Below are 16,190 nucleotides of genomic sequence, written 5' to 3' on the forward strand. Positions count from 1 at the left end.
GCTTCATTGAAACGACAGAAAGTGACCGATTTTAACTTCAGGTTAATTTCCTATTTCTGTTTCTGTAAAGTTGGAGTCTTCTGTCGGCATTTAAACATGTGAATAGAGAATTCTTACATGATTCAAGGATGTTTCAAAAACAGCAACAACTTGGACTTTGCGTTATATCTGTTTTTTTTCCTTGCGTGTTCAGCACAGACTGAGAACCTGGTGGCCGCAGTTCCGCCAGCACTCCTGCCCCCCAAGGGCTGTCAGTCACTGACTCTGAGGCGAGTTCTAGGTAACTTTCTCTGTCGTCAGTTAACTCTTAGGGAATTATTGCCACTTTACCTGAACCCTTGCCTCAAGTTTGAATCTTTAAGCCAGTTTATTTCTATAGAAGGTAAGAATGATGACACACTTCTGTTCATAGTTCTTCAGGTGGGGGAAGCACTTGAACTTGGTAGCTCCCAGGATGTCAGTTTGCTTTTTGGTTTTCTCCAACTAATTCAGTTGTGATTATTAACTCATGCAAAACATATGCTTTATAATGCTCCACATATATTCTTTTTTTTTCAATAGATACAGATGGAGAGTTGACTTTTTAAAATCTCAGTTGAATGATTGATATTCATTCCAGCATCTGAGATTAGATTGTTCCATGCTGAGTATGAAACTGATGAATTATGCCCTTTACAGTATTTTGGAAATTTTTATTTTTTTATTCTACTAAAGTGTGTCACTTTTTCCTTATTATGAAACAAGATAAACTTTTCTATTTGGAAATTATAGGAAAAAATAGAAGTATTATTCACAGTCCGATTATCCAGAGAACCCACCACTAGAATTTTAGTGGACGTCTTCCTCTGGTCTTTTTTGTATATGTGTGTGTGTTTTTCTTTTACAGAATTGAAATCATGCTCTCTCTTTTCTGTCTTTGATTTTTTTTATTTCTCATATTCACGTTTTGAGTATTATTTAGAAACATGGTTTTTAATGGACGTATTCGGCATAATTTGAGTGTCACGTTCTATGGCACGTGTGTCAGTTGTCTGTGTAAGTGACCCGTCTCAACCCGGCCCCATGAACTACTCAGGAGTTCTGCTCTCTTCTCAGAGCGTCAGGAGCGGTTTGATTCTAAGCGTGAATTGAGGCTGAGGCTTGTTGAGATGCCTGCCCACTGCCCTCTCCCCACTGGTCAGGAAGCACAACGCCTCCACGCCCTTGACCTTGTGCCTTTTCTCGTCCTGCTCTGGGTGTGACCGCTGCCCGGCTCTGCCCACCGCGCGCCGCGCAGCCCCGAGGGAGTCACTGCTTCTCCCGCCGCGCCTCCTCTGCTGTGCGTCCTTCTTCCTGTTTCCACACCATCTTCACTCCTCCAGTTCTCTTCTCTGTGACAGATAATTACTGATGAGCACGGAGCTTCAGGACCGCCCGCCTGTGCGCACACTGTACCCTGGCTGGCCTCTGCTGTCCTGTGGGGGTCCTTGCCTCTCAGCGGTCACCGTCCTTCTCACCCCCCTCCAGCCCACCCTCCATCAGAGCCCTGCCCTCCAGGCTCTGCTGCCGTCACTCTGGAGTCAGACGTTCACTGCCGTTCCCTTACCCCCTCCTCCGTCCGGCTGTGCTCTTCTTACTGGCTCCTTCTGGCTGTGTATCACAGAGCCATCTTGTAGGGTAGCACTCTCAGTGGTGCCAGGACAGTCACCATTTCTGGCTCTTCATCCCCTCTGAAGCACTCCATGGTTTGTTAGTTGAGCTTGCTCCCTTTAGGAGGTTGCTCCCCACCTGGGACATAGCGCCCCCACCCCGTCATGCAGTCATCAGGGGCTCCAGAGATTTCGGTATTTGTTTTTAAAATATGCTAGATCCAAACACAGGTCAGATTCTTTCCCCCTTAAAAATATTTTTAACTCTTTTGCTAGCAGTTGGCATGGTTCAAAAGACAGATGTGCACTGTCATCTAGAATTTATACTGCAATTACAGAAGAAGAAATGAGTTATGAGTTATTATTACACTGCAATTAGGGAAGAAAAAAAAGTCAGTCTTTGTCATCTAGAGAGCTCTCTGCAGTGTGATGCTTTGGTTCAGGGACGCGACTGTCTGAATCCCAAAGACCCAATGTGTGTTTGCCTGTTTTCTTCAGAGAGAGAGACACAAGCTGAATCCTAACAGAGCCCAGCAAGTCAATGTGAGGAAAGTGAGAACCAGGAGAGAAGAGTGGGAGCGGAGGAAGATGGGCATTGAGTTTATCAGTGACGCAAAGACTCCGCCGCAGGCAGGGAGCGCGGGCCAGGACGGGACGCCCAGAGGGTTTGTGGCTCCGCTTTCCTGGACTGCAGCCCAGCGTTCCCCGCTTCGGCTGCCGGGGGCGGGGTGCCCGCCGTAACCCAGTTACTAACGCCGGCGGCCTCGCCGCCCCGCAGTGCTGCCCGCCGCGGGCCCCCCACGTGGGCTGACTAACACGAGGCCTCGTTCCTTTCAGAGCCCCGCGCCCACCTGTGCTCTCAGACAAGGACGCCCTCCTGCGCCCCGCATTCCTTGTCTCTTTCTTTGGCTAAATACATTTCTTCCATTCAAGAAAACTGCGACTCACCGTACTGCACTCCTGGCTCCTATTTCTGTCCATACTGTTAATATTTATCTGGTTTGTCTGTCACCTTAGAGTGTCTAATGACATGCTGTCTGTTTTGTCACCGCTGAAAACTTCCGTCCTTGACGCTGTTTTTAAACTAAGCACAGCTTGTCCCGGAGCTTCCCTCTTAGAGGAGAGGCCGCTGCCACGCTGGTGTGTAAACGGGCTCTGCCGTCCGATGCTTGGCCGTCTGACGCGGTCGCTTCAAGCTGTGGCTCTGAATCCCTGTAACACCGTTCTTGCCGCTAAAGCCATAACGGTGCTGTTGCTTGGAGGTTCTCGTGGGCCTAGACCTTGCTGACAGCCGGGGGGCTGAGTGTGTGACGTCTGTGCCTTGAGTACGTGGTGGTTCAAATGTATGTTTGTGCGTGCGAAGGGAAGTCATCCTAACTTAATTTCACTTCCCCCCACCCCGTGTTCCCACTGCCAGATCCCACGCCTCGGATGTCACCGATTATTCGTATCCGGCAACCCCCAACCATTCTCTGCACCCGCAGCCCGTGACCCCTTCCTATGGAGCTGGTGATGCGCCAGCACACGGGCCCCCAAACCAGGCCCCCGAGCACGAGTACCGGCCGCCGTCGGCCTCGGCCAGGCACGTGGCCCTGAACAGGCCCCAGCAGCCGCCGCCGCCCCCGCCGCAGGCCGCCGAGGGCTCGCAGGCCTCCGCGCCCCTGGCTCCCGCGGACTACGGGTAAGCCGCGTCTGGCCCCTGCGCCGGGGCCTTGCTGTGTGTGGTGGAAGAATTTGAACTGACTAATCATAGTTTGGGGGCCTGAATGCAGCCAAGAATGACTGGTTACGAATGTTGTCCGTTGTGAGGAATTCTATGTTAAAAATGTAGCGTCGGCTGCCCCCTCTTTTGTAATTACAGATGAACCTCAGGTTTGTGTCTGTTCACGAATACACGTTCCCTTTGTGTCTGAGTGAATGACCGAGCCAAGGCGTTGGCAAAGGACGAGGTGCCGGTGTGGGGAACTTGTCCCAAATCCTCCGGGTCTCGGTATCTCCTGGGCGGGCCGCAGAGAACTCATATCTCAAGGAGAAAGCTGTACAGCACAGCACCACGGGCACGTCTCACACCCGCACATGTAACCCTGACCTCTCGGTGCCCAAACGCTGTTCTGCCAGCAGATCCTCTTGCTTTCTGCCATTTGGGAGAAATTCAAATGCCTCCTAAAAAAGACCCTGGCGTTCAAATGTTTATTCATTTCAGCACCCACCTGTATTTTGACAGGCTGTCTTTTTGGCTTCACCTTAGTCTTTAAAGAGCTAGCCCCCTCCAAGTCAGTGCCCAGTTAAGTCCGAAGTGTGTTTCCACTGACAGTGTTTTCACTCCAGAGCAGCGCGTGTCACTTGCTAACTGTACGTCTCTCCGTCTCCAGAGGGTTTTCTCCCCGACCACACAGTCGCGTTTCCCCTGGTTGGTTCTGAGTCAGGATCCCCAGAGTGTGTTCTGAGGCTCCTACCAAATGTCAGGCAGAGAGAGGGTTTGTGGTCCAGTTGTTTGGAAAACCCTTGGCTGAATAGAATACAGCAGATTTCTCGGCTGTAGGGGTTTTCAAAGCTTTGGCGATTCTGATAGTCATTGTGGGCTTGGGGAATTTCCCTCGGGGCGTTGAGAGAGAAAATACAGAATTTTCCAATCTGACTGGCCACAGAAGCCTTGTAAGATGGGTTTTTGAGCCACCACTTCTGAGATGCCGGTAAAGGACGCACTTGTGAGGCCTTCTTACCTCTGTGGTCGGCTGTTCGGAAAGTCACTTTCTGAGGGGTTATCTTTTTGGTGTGTGTCAGTAGACGCTCTTGAATCCCGTCATAGTGAGTGACTCTGACCTGCGACCCAGAGTGCAGGATGCGTCCTGCAGTGTCTTAGAGGCCTGTGCGAACCTCGGAGATGTGACCCTCTGTTACTGCTTTAGTGACTCTGTGTTTCGTGTCTTTGCCAGGATGCTCCCAGCACAGATCATTGAGTATTACAACCCCTCCGGACCGCCGCCGCCGCCGCCCCCGCCCATAATCCCTTCCGCACAGACTGCTTTCGTCAGTCCCCTCCAGGTCCCCATGCAGCCCCCCTTCCCGGCATCCGCGGGCTCTTCCTACACGGGTCCTCCTCACCCTCCCTCTGGCGGGCTCGTTGTCACGGCCCCGCCGCCCCCGGGCCCCCCACCGCCCCCGCCAGGCCCTCCGGGTGCAGGCTCTTCGCTCTCCTCCTCCCCCATGCACGGCCCCCCGGGAGCTGAGGCCAAGAGACAGGACGCTGCACAGCCGCCCATCAGCGACGCCCGGAGCGACCTTCTTGCTGCTATTCGGATGGGTGAGTGAAGCCCCAGGCCACCCTGTCCCATCAGCGGGGCCACGGTCCCGGCCACCGCCCCGGCTGCTCCAGATGACTCCTCCCTCCACCTGTAGACTGTCCTGTAGAATGCGGCTGAAATGGCCTCGTTTGGTTGTTTTTTTAGGAGTAAATGTACTTTTGCCAGTAATTGTATGTGTTTGCAGAGCAAACACATAATGATAAAGCATTGAGAATTCAGGAAAGCTTTTCTTGACTAGAAATAGATAATAAAAAATGATAAAATTTTAAAACTATTGGGGTTGAATAAACCCTATTTTATTTTATTTTTTTATTGAAGTATAGTCAGTTTACAATGTTGTGTCAATTTCTGGTGTACAGCATAATACTTCAGTCATACGGAAACATACACATATTCATTTTCATATTCTTTTTTATTCTCGGTTGCTACAAGATATTGAATATAGTTCCCTGTGCTATACAGTATAAACTTCTTGTTTATCTACTTTATATATAGTAGTTAGTATCTGCAAATCTCGAACTCCCCATTTATCCCTCCCCACCCCCCTCCCCCCTTGGTAACCATAAGTTTGTTTTCTATGTCTGTGAGTCTCTCTCTGTTTTGTAGATAAGTTCATTTGTGTGTGTGTGTGTGTGTGTGTGTGTGTAAGATTCCACATATAAGTGATATCATATGGTATTTTTATTTCTCTTTTTGACTTACTTCACTTAGAATAATGATCTCCAGGTCCATCTATGTTGCAGCAAATGGCATTATTTTATTTTTCATGGTTGAATAGTATTCCATTGTATATGCATACCACAGCTTCTTTAAAAAATGATCATTTTGGATCATCAATTGGATCTTGTCAAAAAAAAAAATTGGATCTTGTCTCCACATTCCACTCTAAGGGTAAAAGTATAAATGAAAGCAAATTGGCTCATACCAAATGATTCAGTTTTTAAGAAAATCTAGGATGTGTCTTAGACTGTTCATCTTTTTGGTTTGATGGGCTAAGCCAGTAGCTTTTTAACATTTATTTAAGCAGCAAAACACTTGTCAAATGAAAGTCCACCAAACCTCAGAATATGAAACATTAAGAAGTAGAGCATCTCTGGTCAGATCAGGGTGGAGGAGCCTGGCCCCTCCCCATCTACCCCTCTACCCTGAGAAGCCCACGTTAGGCATCTGTTCCACGTCATTTATTCCTAACCCTCAGTCCCGGCCCATGTTGGCTGAGGGTCACCGACAGGGCGTGGAAATACTCCGAGGGCTTCCCATACAGCAGGGAGCTGCACGTCTCCTGATCACAACTTAGCTGTCTCAGTCCGGGGGTGGCCGAGGAGAGATCTGGCTGCAGAGTCCGTGACGTCATCCTAGGACTGTCCCTGCTTCTTGCCTGAGCAGCCACCAGCCGGGCCCTCCTGCAGGTCCTGGGGTTGTTGTATATGTTGGCTGTCATTGTCACACAATGGTTTTGTTCAGAAAAAAAGTCCCAGAGTTGCAGTACCTGACTGATAATGAATTTGGGGTCCTGTTAGGACAATGTTTTTTGCTTTTTGACACCTGTGAGCCTTGCCCAATAAGAGTGATGCATTACCTGGATCTGAGCACGGGGAGACCTCTGATGAGCCCACATCAAGTGGCAGCCTGTGAAAACACGGAGGTCATAAAACACAGAGACTGAAGAAGTGCCCAGGTTAAGGGACGCTAGTAAAACACGACACCTAATGTGACAGGTGATCCTGTGTTGGACCTCAAACCTGGTGTAAAACTTTCATCTGTTGTATTAGGTCTCTTTGCAAAATTTAAATAAAATTTCTAGAATAGACGGTACTGTTGTGTCTCTGCAAATAGTCTGATTTTGGTCCTTGTTTTTTTAGGAGAGACACATGAAGCATTTTAGGGGCAAAGGGACATTATTGTGCCACTCACTCTCAAATGGTCCAGGAAAAGTGTGTGTAAATCAGAGTGAAGGAGAGGTCACGACGTGGTCACATGTTACCAGCTGGGGAATCTGAGTAGGTTACATGGGAAATTTTTTCTACTAGTCTTACAGCTATTTTATAAACCTGGAATTATTTTGAGAGAAAAAGTTAAAGAAATAACACATTAAAGAGTCAGGTATCCTGTTTTGTTACTTACTAAAAGCAAGAGCATGGATGGTTGTATTTCATACCCATTTTCAACAATAACTATTGAAACAGAGCTTTCTCAGTTACCATCCCAGCCTGGCCAGGGGCTCTCAGCTGTTTTCCAAGCCTTTGGGTTCCAGTGCAGTCCAGGTAATGACAGAAGTGTTCACGTTTACCCAGTCCAGGATGGGACCCCCGGCCAGCATAAATCCACCTTGAAACAGCCTCACACAGCCGGTGGCTCCGTGCTTTCATGTTCTTTCATGTGCCCTGAAATTGTAACTGACTCTCTTACGTTTTAATACATTGCTGTAAAGAATGTTATGACTTGGAGTACACTTTTTTTTTTTTAATTTTGGTCATGAAACATCTATTTCCCAAGCATCTCCCTTCAGATTTCTAAAACTTCTTTTAAATTTTAATTTAATTTAATTTTTTAATTGAAGTACAGTCAGTTATAATGTGTCAGTTTCTGGTGTACAGCACAGTGTCCCAGTCATTCATATACATACATATATTTGTTTTCATGTTCTTTTTCATTAAAGGTTATATGATTACAAGATACTGAATATAGTTCTTTGTGCTATACAGAAGAAACTTGTTTTTTTTAAATTAGTTTTATATATAGTGGCTACCATTTGCAAATCTCAAACTCCCAAATGTATCCCTTCCCACCTGCTTCCCCCCGGTAACCATAGGATTGTTTACTATGTCTGCGAGTCTGTTTCTGTTTTGTAGATGAGTTCATGGTGTCCTTTCTTTCCTTTATATTTAGATTCCACATATGAGTGATATCATACGGTGTTTTTCTAGATTTCTAAAACTTTCGATTCTAGTGTCAGTAGGAAAAGAGAAAGTCTCACTAAACTGCCTCTCTAATTTGGAGCAAGCAGAGCGAGGGCCGTCATTCTCAGCTGCGCGTTTGTGTCTCTAGGAATTCAGCTGAAGAAGGTGCAGGAGCAGCGGGAGCAGGAGGCCAAGCGCGAGCCGGTGGGCAACGACGTGGCCACCATCCTGTCCAGGCGCATCGCCGTCGAGTACAGCGACTCGGACGACGACTCAGAGTTTGACGACAACGACTGGTCCGACTGAGGGGGCCGGGCCGGGCGCGGGCGGCGTGTTGAGGATGCAAGTGGTCCCAGCACCCGCGTCGTGGTGTTAAAATCCTGTAGCTTAGCGGCTTTTGTATCGATGATGTGATATTGCTTTTGCACATCCGAGAATTCTGGGTTTTTTCAGTATTTACTGTGTAATACTTAAGTGCCACTAAACATAGCAAATCGTGCTGCACATGAGGAAACACGCTGTAACTGTTGCATTGTCCTGACAACAGCCTTTGCATCCTTTCTCTTGGCCGTGAAAGTGTTTCGTGCGGGTTGGGTTCACTCCCCTCGGTCACCCTAATTCTGCAGACTTGCTGTGTGTCCTTGAAGCTGCCTGGTGTCAGGTCTCTGCAAGATTAATGGCTGTGTCAGAGTGATGTCTTCCAGTCAGTGAGGTTGTTTCAACTTTTTTTTTTTTAAAATGCATTTCAGAAGGAGAGTTTGGTTCTAGAGAGAAAGGTTTGACGAGCAGGAGAGTCCTATCTTTCTGCTTCCATTTCTTGGCCTGGTAAGCTCTGTGAATTTGAGCCTTCTGTTGAAGAATTGCATTCCCTTTGCTCGCTTGAGAACCGTGGGCTCAGAAGGGCGCTCTCCAGGCAGGAGCCCCTGCGGGCGCTCAGGCGGTCAGTGCTCGCTGACCATTTCTGTACGAGGTTTCAGCCGCACAGCAGTCACGAAAGTGGGGAGCCGTCCTTTATCCTCCAGGGGCCGTTGGGGTGACCCTCAGGACACTCGGCAGCTGGGGGTCCAGCCTGCACAGGCCCGGGTGGTCTGGAGCTGGTTGCAGAGACCCGCACAACCTCTTTCCCAGAGCCGCGTCCCGGGGAAGCCAGCGGAGGCCTTGGTGCCGCAGAGATGGCTTCCGATGGCACCTCGCTCCACTCAGCCTAAATCCTGAAAGCTTCCATTGAGGTGGGAATAGATTTGGACAGCTTTTCGCCTTTCCTGGTGCTGTGGCCAACTAGGGCCCCAGCCTTCACTCTGTCCTAGAAGCACACAGGGTGGTGGGCACATGAGACTCGACCGGGTCCCTCAGGTCAGAGGAGACCCTTAGATGTAGTGCCACCTCCCTCCCCTTTTCCCCGATGTGCTCACCCAGGACCGTGGGCCGGTTTCTGGCCAAGGCTGACCCCTTGCAAACTCAGGAGTGAGAGCTTAGATTCCGCCATTCTGGAGGAAAGGTAACTGCTTCTTTGGAAGAAGTAAATGCCCCAGGCTTTGAGGTTAGATCTGGCTTCACAGATGCTCGAGGACACCTGACTCCCTGAGGACATCTGGGCCACGTGTCAGACGGACCACGCCTCTTGGTGACTGTCAGTTGTGGGCAGAAATCTGAAGCCAAAACAGAGCAGTTTGGGAGGATGGTCGGGATGGAAATGGAGCCTGATGGATGGGTTTTGTCAATGAGTTCTCCCATGGGGGTCGCCGGCCCCCGGTCACGTCTGTGTCCCCGAGGGACGTTTATGGCCTGTAGGAGGTGTGGTCCTTGTACAGAGCTTTCAGAACAGGCTTTTCGTCACTGGGTTTGGATCTCTGAAAAGCCTCAGGTCCTGCCCCCTTTCCAAGTGCTCACGCCAAGGTATCTGAGTCTTTTCGGCTCAAACCTGCTGTTCCGGCATACGCTTCTTGAGTTTCTGTTTCTTGGAGCTAGGCACCGTAATTTTATTGACTGTACGTAGTAGTTATCAATGACTTTTTAGTTTCTTTCTTTAATTTCTCTCTCCCTTCTTTTTTCAACGTGAAGGCCAACTGTGTTGGCATTTTTCTTGGGACTTTTACCAGTTTGAGGAATATTTTGTCTTACAGTATTTTGTCTTTAGTGTCACTTTTGGATTAAGAATCACCCGTATAATTCTAGAACTTATATTTGATAATGCTGCTTTGGTTTTTTTTTTTTTTGGCCCTTCTGTTCTCAGGATGGAGAGACCACATAAAGCTATTATCCATGTCAGGATTTCTTCTATTTATATCTTACTACAATAAAATAGTGGCACTTTACTCATAAATATTCATGAGCCTGTTAATTACTGGTTGTCTTCCTGTAGTTTAATCAACAAGTTGTTTTCAACTTGGTTTTCTGACTAGTGAGAAAGCTTTTTCCCTGATGTATTAGGCAGCCTTTAAAAGAATGGAAAAGGACTAAAATCCAGCTTAGACTATTTTTTGCAGTATTTTTCTCAACACATTTGATTTATTCTAAAAATGAAATCCAGACTTTTTCTAATATGATATTACAGGAAAAGGAAAAAGTGACTATTTTGAATTGCCAGTTTTCATTTTCAGAAAGTATTTACAAAACAAACAGAGATAGACGTTTAAATGCATACTTCATGACTATGAATTTTACATTTTAAAGTAGTTACATGTTGTAAAGTCATTTTAAATTGTCCCAGTCCCCCGCCCCAATCCCGTGCATATTTAGTTTTAATTTCTGACAAGCTTTTTCTTCATGTCATAGGTCAGGCAGAGGGGCTGAGGTTCCTCAGGACCGCACATTAACCGCACACACACGACGTGGTTGATTTCCCATTGTTAGCGCCAAACTGTAAGATTTGGTCACTTAGGTTTTTCTTTGGTGAAAGTACACTGTTGGAGAATTAGCGTCTTCATTTCAGTAAATTTTTAGAGTATCAAAAGCTTTTCTGAGCACCAAGTGGCTAGGTTGTGAACGTTTTGTAATAATTTGCAGCTGAAATACACAATCCATTTTAATTCATTGAAGACTCGTGGGAATGTATCATCCAGGTAGCAAGTAATTTTTGTTTTCCAAAGCGGAGTCTCTGTCTGTCATCCTGCAGTATTACCAATGCTGTTGTAAATTGAATTTAAAGTGGTATTAAAACAAAAACCTCCTGGTAAACAATTTTTATCTGTTTGTATATCTTACTATAGATTATGTACAAGTAACATCTAAATAAAATTACACTTTTAACCCTAAGCACTTTGGCTTACTTGTAACAGTGTTGTCAGTTTAACCGTCTTTAGGGGGGAGAGGTTGGGGATGGGACGCGATTTTTAATTAGCATTTCCATTATTAGATAACAAAGATGCCTTTCTGATTTCCATTGAAATTTCTACACAGTTGTTGAGTAACCACGAGTTCAGGTTGGAGTCTGTACGTGACTTGGGAAAGCACTGGTGTTGTTAGAAAGAAAAAGAGCCATTCCCGGAGCGGAAAGCAGTGCCTCCAAGACAGGTGTCTTGACCACATCTAGTCTCAATCATAGTGACTAATACTGCGTAGCACTGATGACTCCTGAGATGCTTCCACTTGCTCCGTAATAGTGTCCTTTAGAAGGGGCATTCTCTGTCCTGTATGTGAGGGGACAAGAGTGGAGCGGAGGCACCAACTCAGGAAAGGGCCTGGGTGGACATGAACCACACGTGGGGGCAGCGGTGCAGGGGGGTGAAGGAGGGGAGCTTGGGGAGGGGAGGGTGGCCGCCTTAGGGAAAGCAGGCCGGCGGCGCCCAGAGCCGCTGCCCCGAGGGGCCCGCGCGCGCGCGCTGTGCTCCGTGTGCGCCGCCTCCGTCCGCGTGCCCCGAGCGCTCCGCCCAGCCCTGTCGGCTCCGCGGGGACCGTCTGCTTGGGCAGCGATTAGACGAATGATGGATTTCTGAGTTACCTTTCTGCCAGAGGTTAATTGTGTGCAGTTGTGAAAATATGAAGCATTTTGCCACGTGCCCTGTATTTCCTCCGTACTAGTACTGGTCCCCTGGCGCACGGCTCCCACCTCGTTTGGGTGTGCTCCCCGAAGACTGAGACGGTCGAGTGCAGTAACCCGTGCAAAGCACATAGAACGGCCGGCTCTTCCCACTGCCCTTGCAGTGGGCAACGGCAGAACGCCTGTCAGCTCTTTGAGCTTAGCCTAATGACAGAACGTTGTCAGCTCTTTGAGCTCAGCCAGGCTGCTCGGAGTGTGCTGGTGCCTGGCTGTGTGATCAACCAGAGATTCGAGCAGTTTTATGCAGAATGTCGGGGTCCCCTCTCTGGCTCTCCTTTCTAGGACCCTCCCTCACTTTCTGTGCGCTCTGATCACTCTGCACTTGGTCCTCTTATTTTTTAAGCCAGTGAGGCTGTGGGCTTTCTACTCAAGTTGAGCTGCCCTGCTCGGCAGGACAGAGCCTATCCCCAGACAAAAAAGCTATTAAAAAACAGGAAAGGCACCAAACTCTTTTCCTTCCAGGCATCAGCTTTCTGTAGCATCTTTCTGTTTCTGATTTGTCTCCACTGCCTTCAGTAGTCATGAGGTATATTTTGTCCAGTTTATAATTGTCTTCTGTAAAGAACTGGTCTGGAATGAGTTAGTCCTCCATTCCCAGGACTCATTCTATAAATATGTGATGCAATGTTTTTGTTTTTGTTTTTTATTTTAAAATGTAATTTGTAAAACCAGAGACTGTTGTTGAATACCAAATTGTAACAGAAGACCAATGTTTCGATTTTTCTGCCAGGCGAAATTGTTTTTGCCAGGACCCTGCAATAAACTTGCGGTATCTTTATTTATTAAGTGGTGTAGAACAGTTGCATGCATGCTGTGCTCTGAAGTACTTGCTGTTTGCCTCTCCTTGTGTCTGTGAATCAGGATAGTCTCTCAACGGTGCGAGCAACAGTAGGTAAATAATGTGGCGATTGAGACTAGCAAATCGCCAGCCTTAACCCCAGTCTCAAATTTTCATGTTCACCCAATAACATTAATGTTTTCACTGAGTGTTAGAAATGTAAATTCTATTATTGGGGGTTCATTTGAAAAAATGGTTTCACTACCTCAAAGTTTGAAAACCACCACTTCACATTACTATCTGATTTTCTTTAAAAAAAATTTTTTTTGAAGTGTAGTTGATTTACAATGTTAGTACAGCACAGTGATTCAGTTACACATATATATACATACATATTTTTTTCTTTCAGATTCTCTTCCATTATGTCATAAGAAATTGAATATCATTCCCTGTGCTCTACAGTAGGTCCTCGTTGTTCATCTATTTTATGTATAGTAATATGTGTCTGTTAATCCCCAACCCCTAAGATAAGATTTTCTTATATTTTTAAAAATTTTCTTTAAACCAAGAAGTATTCACACTGTCACAGCACATTGTACTGTGCTCTGATTTCGTATTCTGCAAGGGCAGCGCAGATGCAGAGGTCAGAACATGAGGAGACTTACATATTGCATTTGGAGGTGTGAGCAACTTGCAGAAGTATCTTGACAGGGGCTTAGATGATAACAAGTGACTTGCTTTCCAAGTACAGTTTCTCCCCAGCGCTGACACCTGCTGGACATTTGCCAAAACACAATCGCTCTGTTGGGAATTATTTGCATATGGCTTCTTTCTAAATCCCCCACCGCATTCATCCTGCTCACGTGTGACTTGAGTAATTAGCTTTGAATACAGCACCATGATTAGTCAGAGGTGGGGATTTGGTAGATAATTTACCGTGAAGAAAAAAATGAAGAAAATATGGCCTTTGAGAGTAATTTAAAACGTACCAAGTGGTACTTACCACGAAGTGACGTTTCAAAGCATTTGATGTTCTAGGACGTGTGTCGCCTGTTTTGGCCTAAAACCAGTTGAAATAGAAGTCAGGCGATTTGCGGCCGTGTAGTGTAACTGGGTGTCTGTGGACGAGAGGTTGCCTTTTGTGACTGCGTGACTGTGGCTCCAAATGTCCCCTCTTGAAATCAACTTTACCATCTTGATAATTAAGTTAGGGTGTTAACTTTCAGCTCCTTCGAAATGTCTTTTAATATTTCCAAGACCTAGGCATTCGTTTGATTTGCAAATTAGAGATTTTCAAGGGCGTGTGCATTGAGGCAGATCCGCACAGTAGTCACTATGGGGAATCTATGTCGAGACCCCCTGGATCCCCCCTGCCCCGCCCTGAGGACATCCCCACACCCCACCCACCCCTCCAGCTGCCAGGAGTGCCTCCTTCCTCTCTTCCCCCACTGCATCCATTCCTTGCCCAGCCAGCCCATGCCACACTGGGTTTTGCAACACCACTGGGGGCACAGAAGCCCAAAGAAGTTAACAGAGGGGTTAGGACAGTGCATCTGAGCTGAGATGCCCCTGGACACTGGGGGAGGAGCCAGGCCAGTGTCCCCTTCACTGCCTTACCAGGTGAGTAAGTTTTCTCCAGGGGCAGGTCCACACCACCCATAGCAGAGTTACCTGAGATGCGTGTTAAAACAGATTTCTGGGCCCCGTCGCAAACCTACTGAATCAAACCTTGAGCATGAGACCCTGGAGTCCACAGTTTATCCTGTCACAGGGAGTGATTCTCAGGAACACTGAAGTTCAAGAAACAGCAGCTCGGCACCTGCCCTGACATGGTCGGTCCACTGGAACCCAGAGATGCCACCTGCAGTGATCTGGGCTGTCGGTCAGCCGACAGGCACCAAAAGGACTCCACGCTGGGTCCCAGTCCTCAGCACAGGCTGGAGCTGTCTGCCACTCTGGTGCCTGGTAGGGGCAAATGTGCACCCTTGGTGCCTGCAGGCATGAGCTGAGTCACCACCCGGCGATCTTCATCTTTGGACCTCAGGTGCAGGAGTGCAGACTCACCACCCTTAATCTCACACCTGGTGGCCCCCTTCCATGTTCCTTTCAGAGCGGCTGTCCCTTCATTTCCAGACCTGCCTGCTGATGGGCCCCGACCCCCGCTGCTCGCTTGCTTGTATCCTTGGGCCTTGGCTGCACAAAGCACCTGCAGCAGGCTGTTTAGGAGCCCCTTTCAGCTCTTGTCCTCAGTCCCTGGGGAGGAGGAACGCTGGGGCCTGAGCCTTGCCGGCAGGCTGTCCCCATTGATGTCACTCACTGGACAGGCCCTCATCCTTCCGTGGCTTGGGAGGTGTTTGTCTGATTTTCTGCTGTTTCTGCCACCGTTGGTCCCTGGAGGGGGAACAGGTGTGATGCACGTGGTGAGTGAATTAGCCCCGATCCCCAGGACCTCTCCTGGAGGTGTGAGCCCCGGGCTCTTACAAGTTCCCTTGTCTTCCTTTGTGGCCCCGGTCTCCTTCCCCTGTCCCTCCCCTGGTCTGTTTGCTCACTGTGTCCCTCACCCCCCTGCTCCTGGCTGCACCAGCATCGGGGTGGGTGAGGCACTGAATGATGCTCAGGGCTCTGCCCCTTGGCCCTGCTGGGACAGGCAGCATCCAAAGTGGCATCAAGGAAAGCAAAGTCCTTCCGTGATTTTCTCTGGGCCATGCGTCTTACAAAGATGCTCTTGTGGGGCTGGCAGTGGTCTGTCAGGGGGGAAGGAGCCTGCCTCTCCCGACGTGCAGTCAGTCTGCTGAGCTGACGTGAGCAGGCGGGTCCTAACCAGTCCTGGTGTAGGGGGGCAACCTAGGGTGTCCTTTCCCATTTAGTAACTGACTTTAAACAGGAAACAGAGTAAACGCTGAGTCGGCCTCATACCTAGTAACACAGTTATCTGCCCTCTGCTAAGAGAATGATTTCTACCCTGGTAGGCCCTCGACCTCGCCATGAGAAAGGCCGGCATGCGTTCAGCCCGGGGGCCCCGGGAGCCTGCCCTGCCCTCCCGGCCCTGCCCGCTGCACCCATTCCCAGTCTCGCGCCGAAGGAGGGAGCAGCACTGCTCTGACTCCTGGTGAGAAAGCAGTCTTGAAAGTAGGTTAGCACAAGTGCCTGCCTGCAGAACTGGAGAGGGCGGGGGCGGGGCTCTCCAGGTTCCAGGTCCCCAGCAGTGTTAGTGAGGGACCGGCAGGAGGCCAGCCAGGGCGAGGAAAGGAGGACAGTCCCTCCCCTCTGTGGCCTGGGGCCACCAACAGAGGGGCCAGGGCCAGTCCAGCATCCCACTTAGTCCAGCAGAAAGTGGCACAAAGGTGGGTCCTGGTGGAGAGGGCGCCTGGGGCCTGACACTCGGGCTGCTCCCCTCGGCACAGGCAATGTGTGAGAAGCAGTGGCTGTGTCCCCAAGGGCCAGGACGTGTCAGCTGAAAAAAAAACAAGCGTGGCTCGTGACCCTGGCGGCATTAGTGCTGTCTCAGACCGACCCATCTCTGCTGGGAGTGTGGCCCAA

At 48.7% G+C, this 16,190-nt stretch overlaps 1 protein-coding gene across 3 annotated transcripts in view; it reads left to right on the plus strand.

The window, feature by feature from the left end:
• Positions 1-11,088, plus strand: part of WASF3 (WASP family member 3) — a 77,293-nt gene extending 66,205 nt beyond the window's left edge. For 2 of the 3 annotated variants that reach the window (XM_072976038.1, XM_072976037.1), the window contains 3 exons: positions 3,046-3,309; positions 4,565-4,932; positions 7,982-11,088. In XM_072976038.1, the coding sequence (XP_072832139.1) occupies positions 3,046-3,309; positions 4,565-4,932; positions 7,982-8,139 (790 nt within the window). In that variant the 3' untranslated portion in view covers positions 8,140-11,088. Of the gene's footprint in view, positions 1-2,126; positions 2,294-3,045; positions 3,310-4,564; positions 4,933-7,981 lie in introns of all 3 variants that reach the window. The other variant, XM_072976039.1, reaches the window with a different exon arrangement.
• The last annotated feature ends 5,102 nt before the right edge of the window (positions 11,089-16,190 follow it).

This window comes from Vicugna pacos, chromosome 14 (assembly GCF_048564905.1).
Source record: "Vicugna pacos chromosome 14, VicPac4, whole genome shotgun sequence".
In the NCBI taxonomy this organism is placed as follows: Eukaryota; Metazoa; Chordata; class Mammalia; order Artiodactyla; family Camelidae; genus Vicugna; species Vicugna pacos.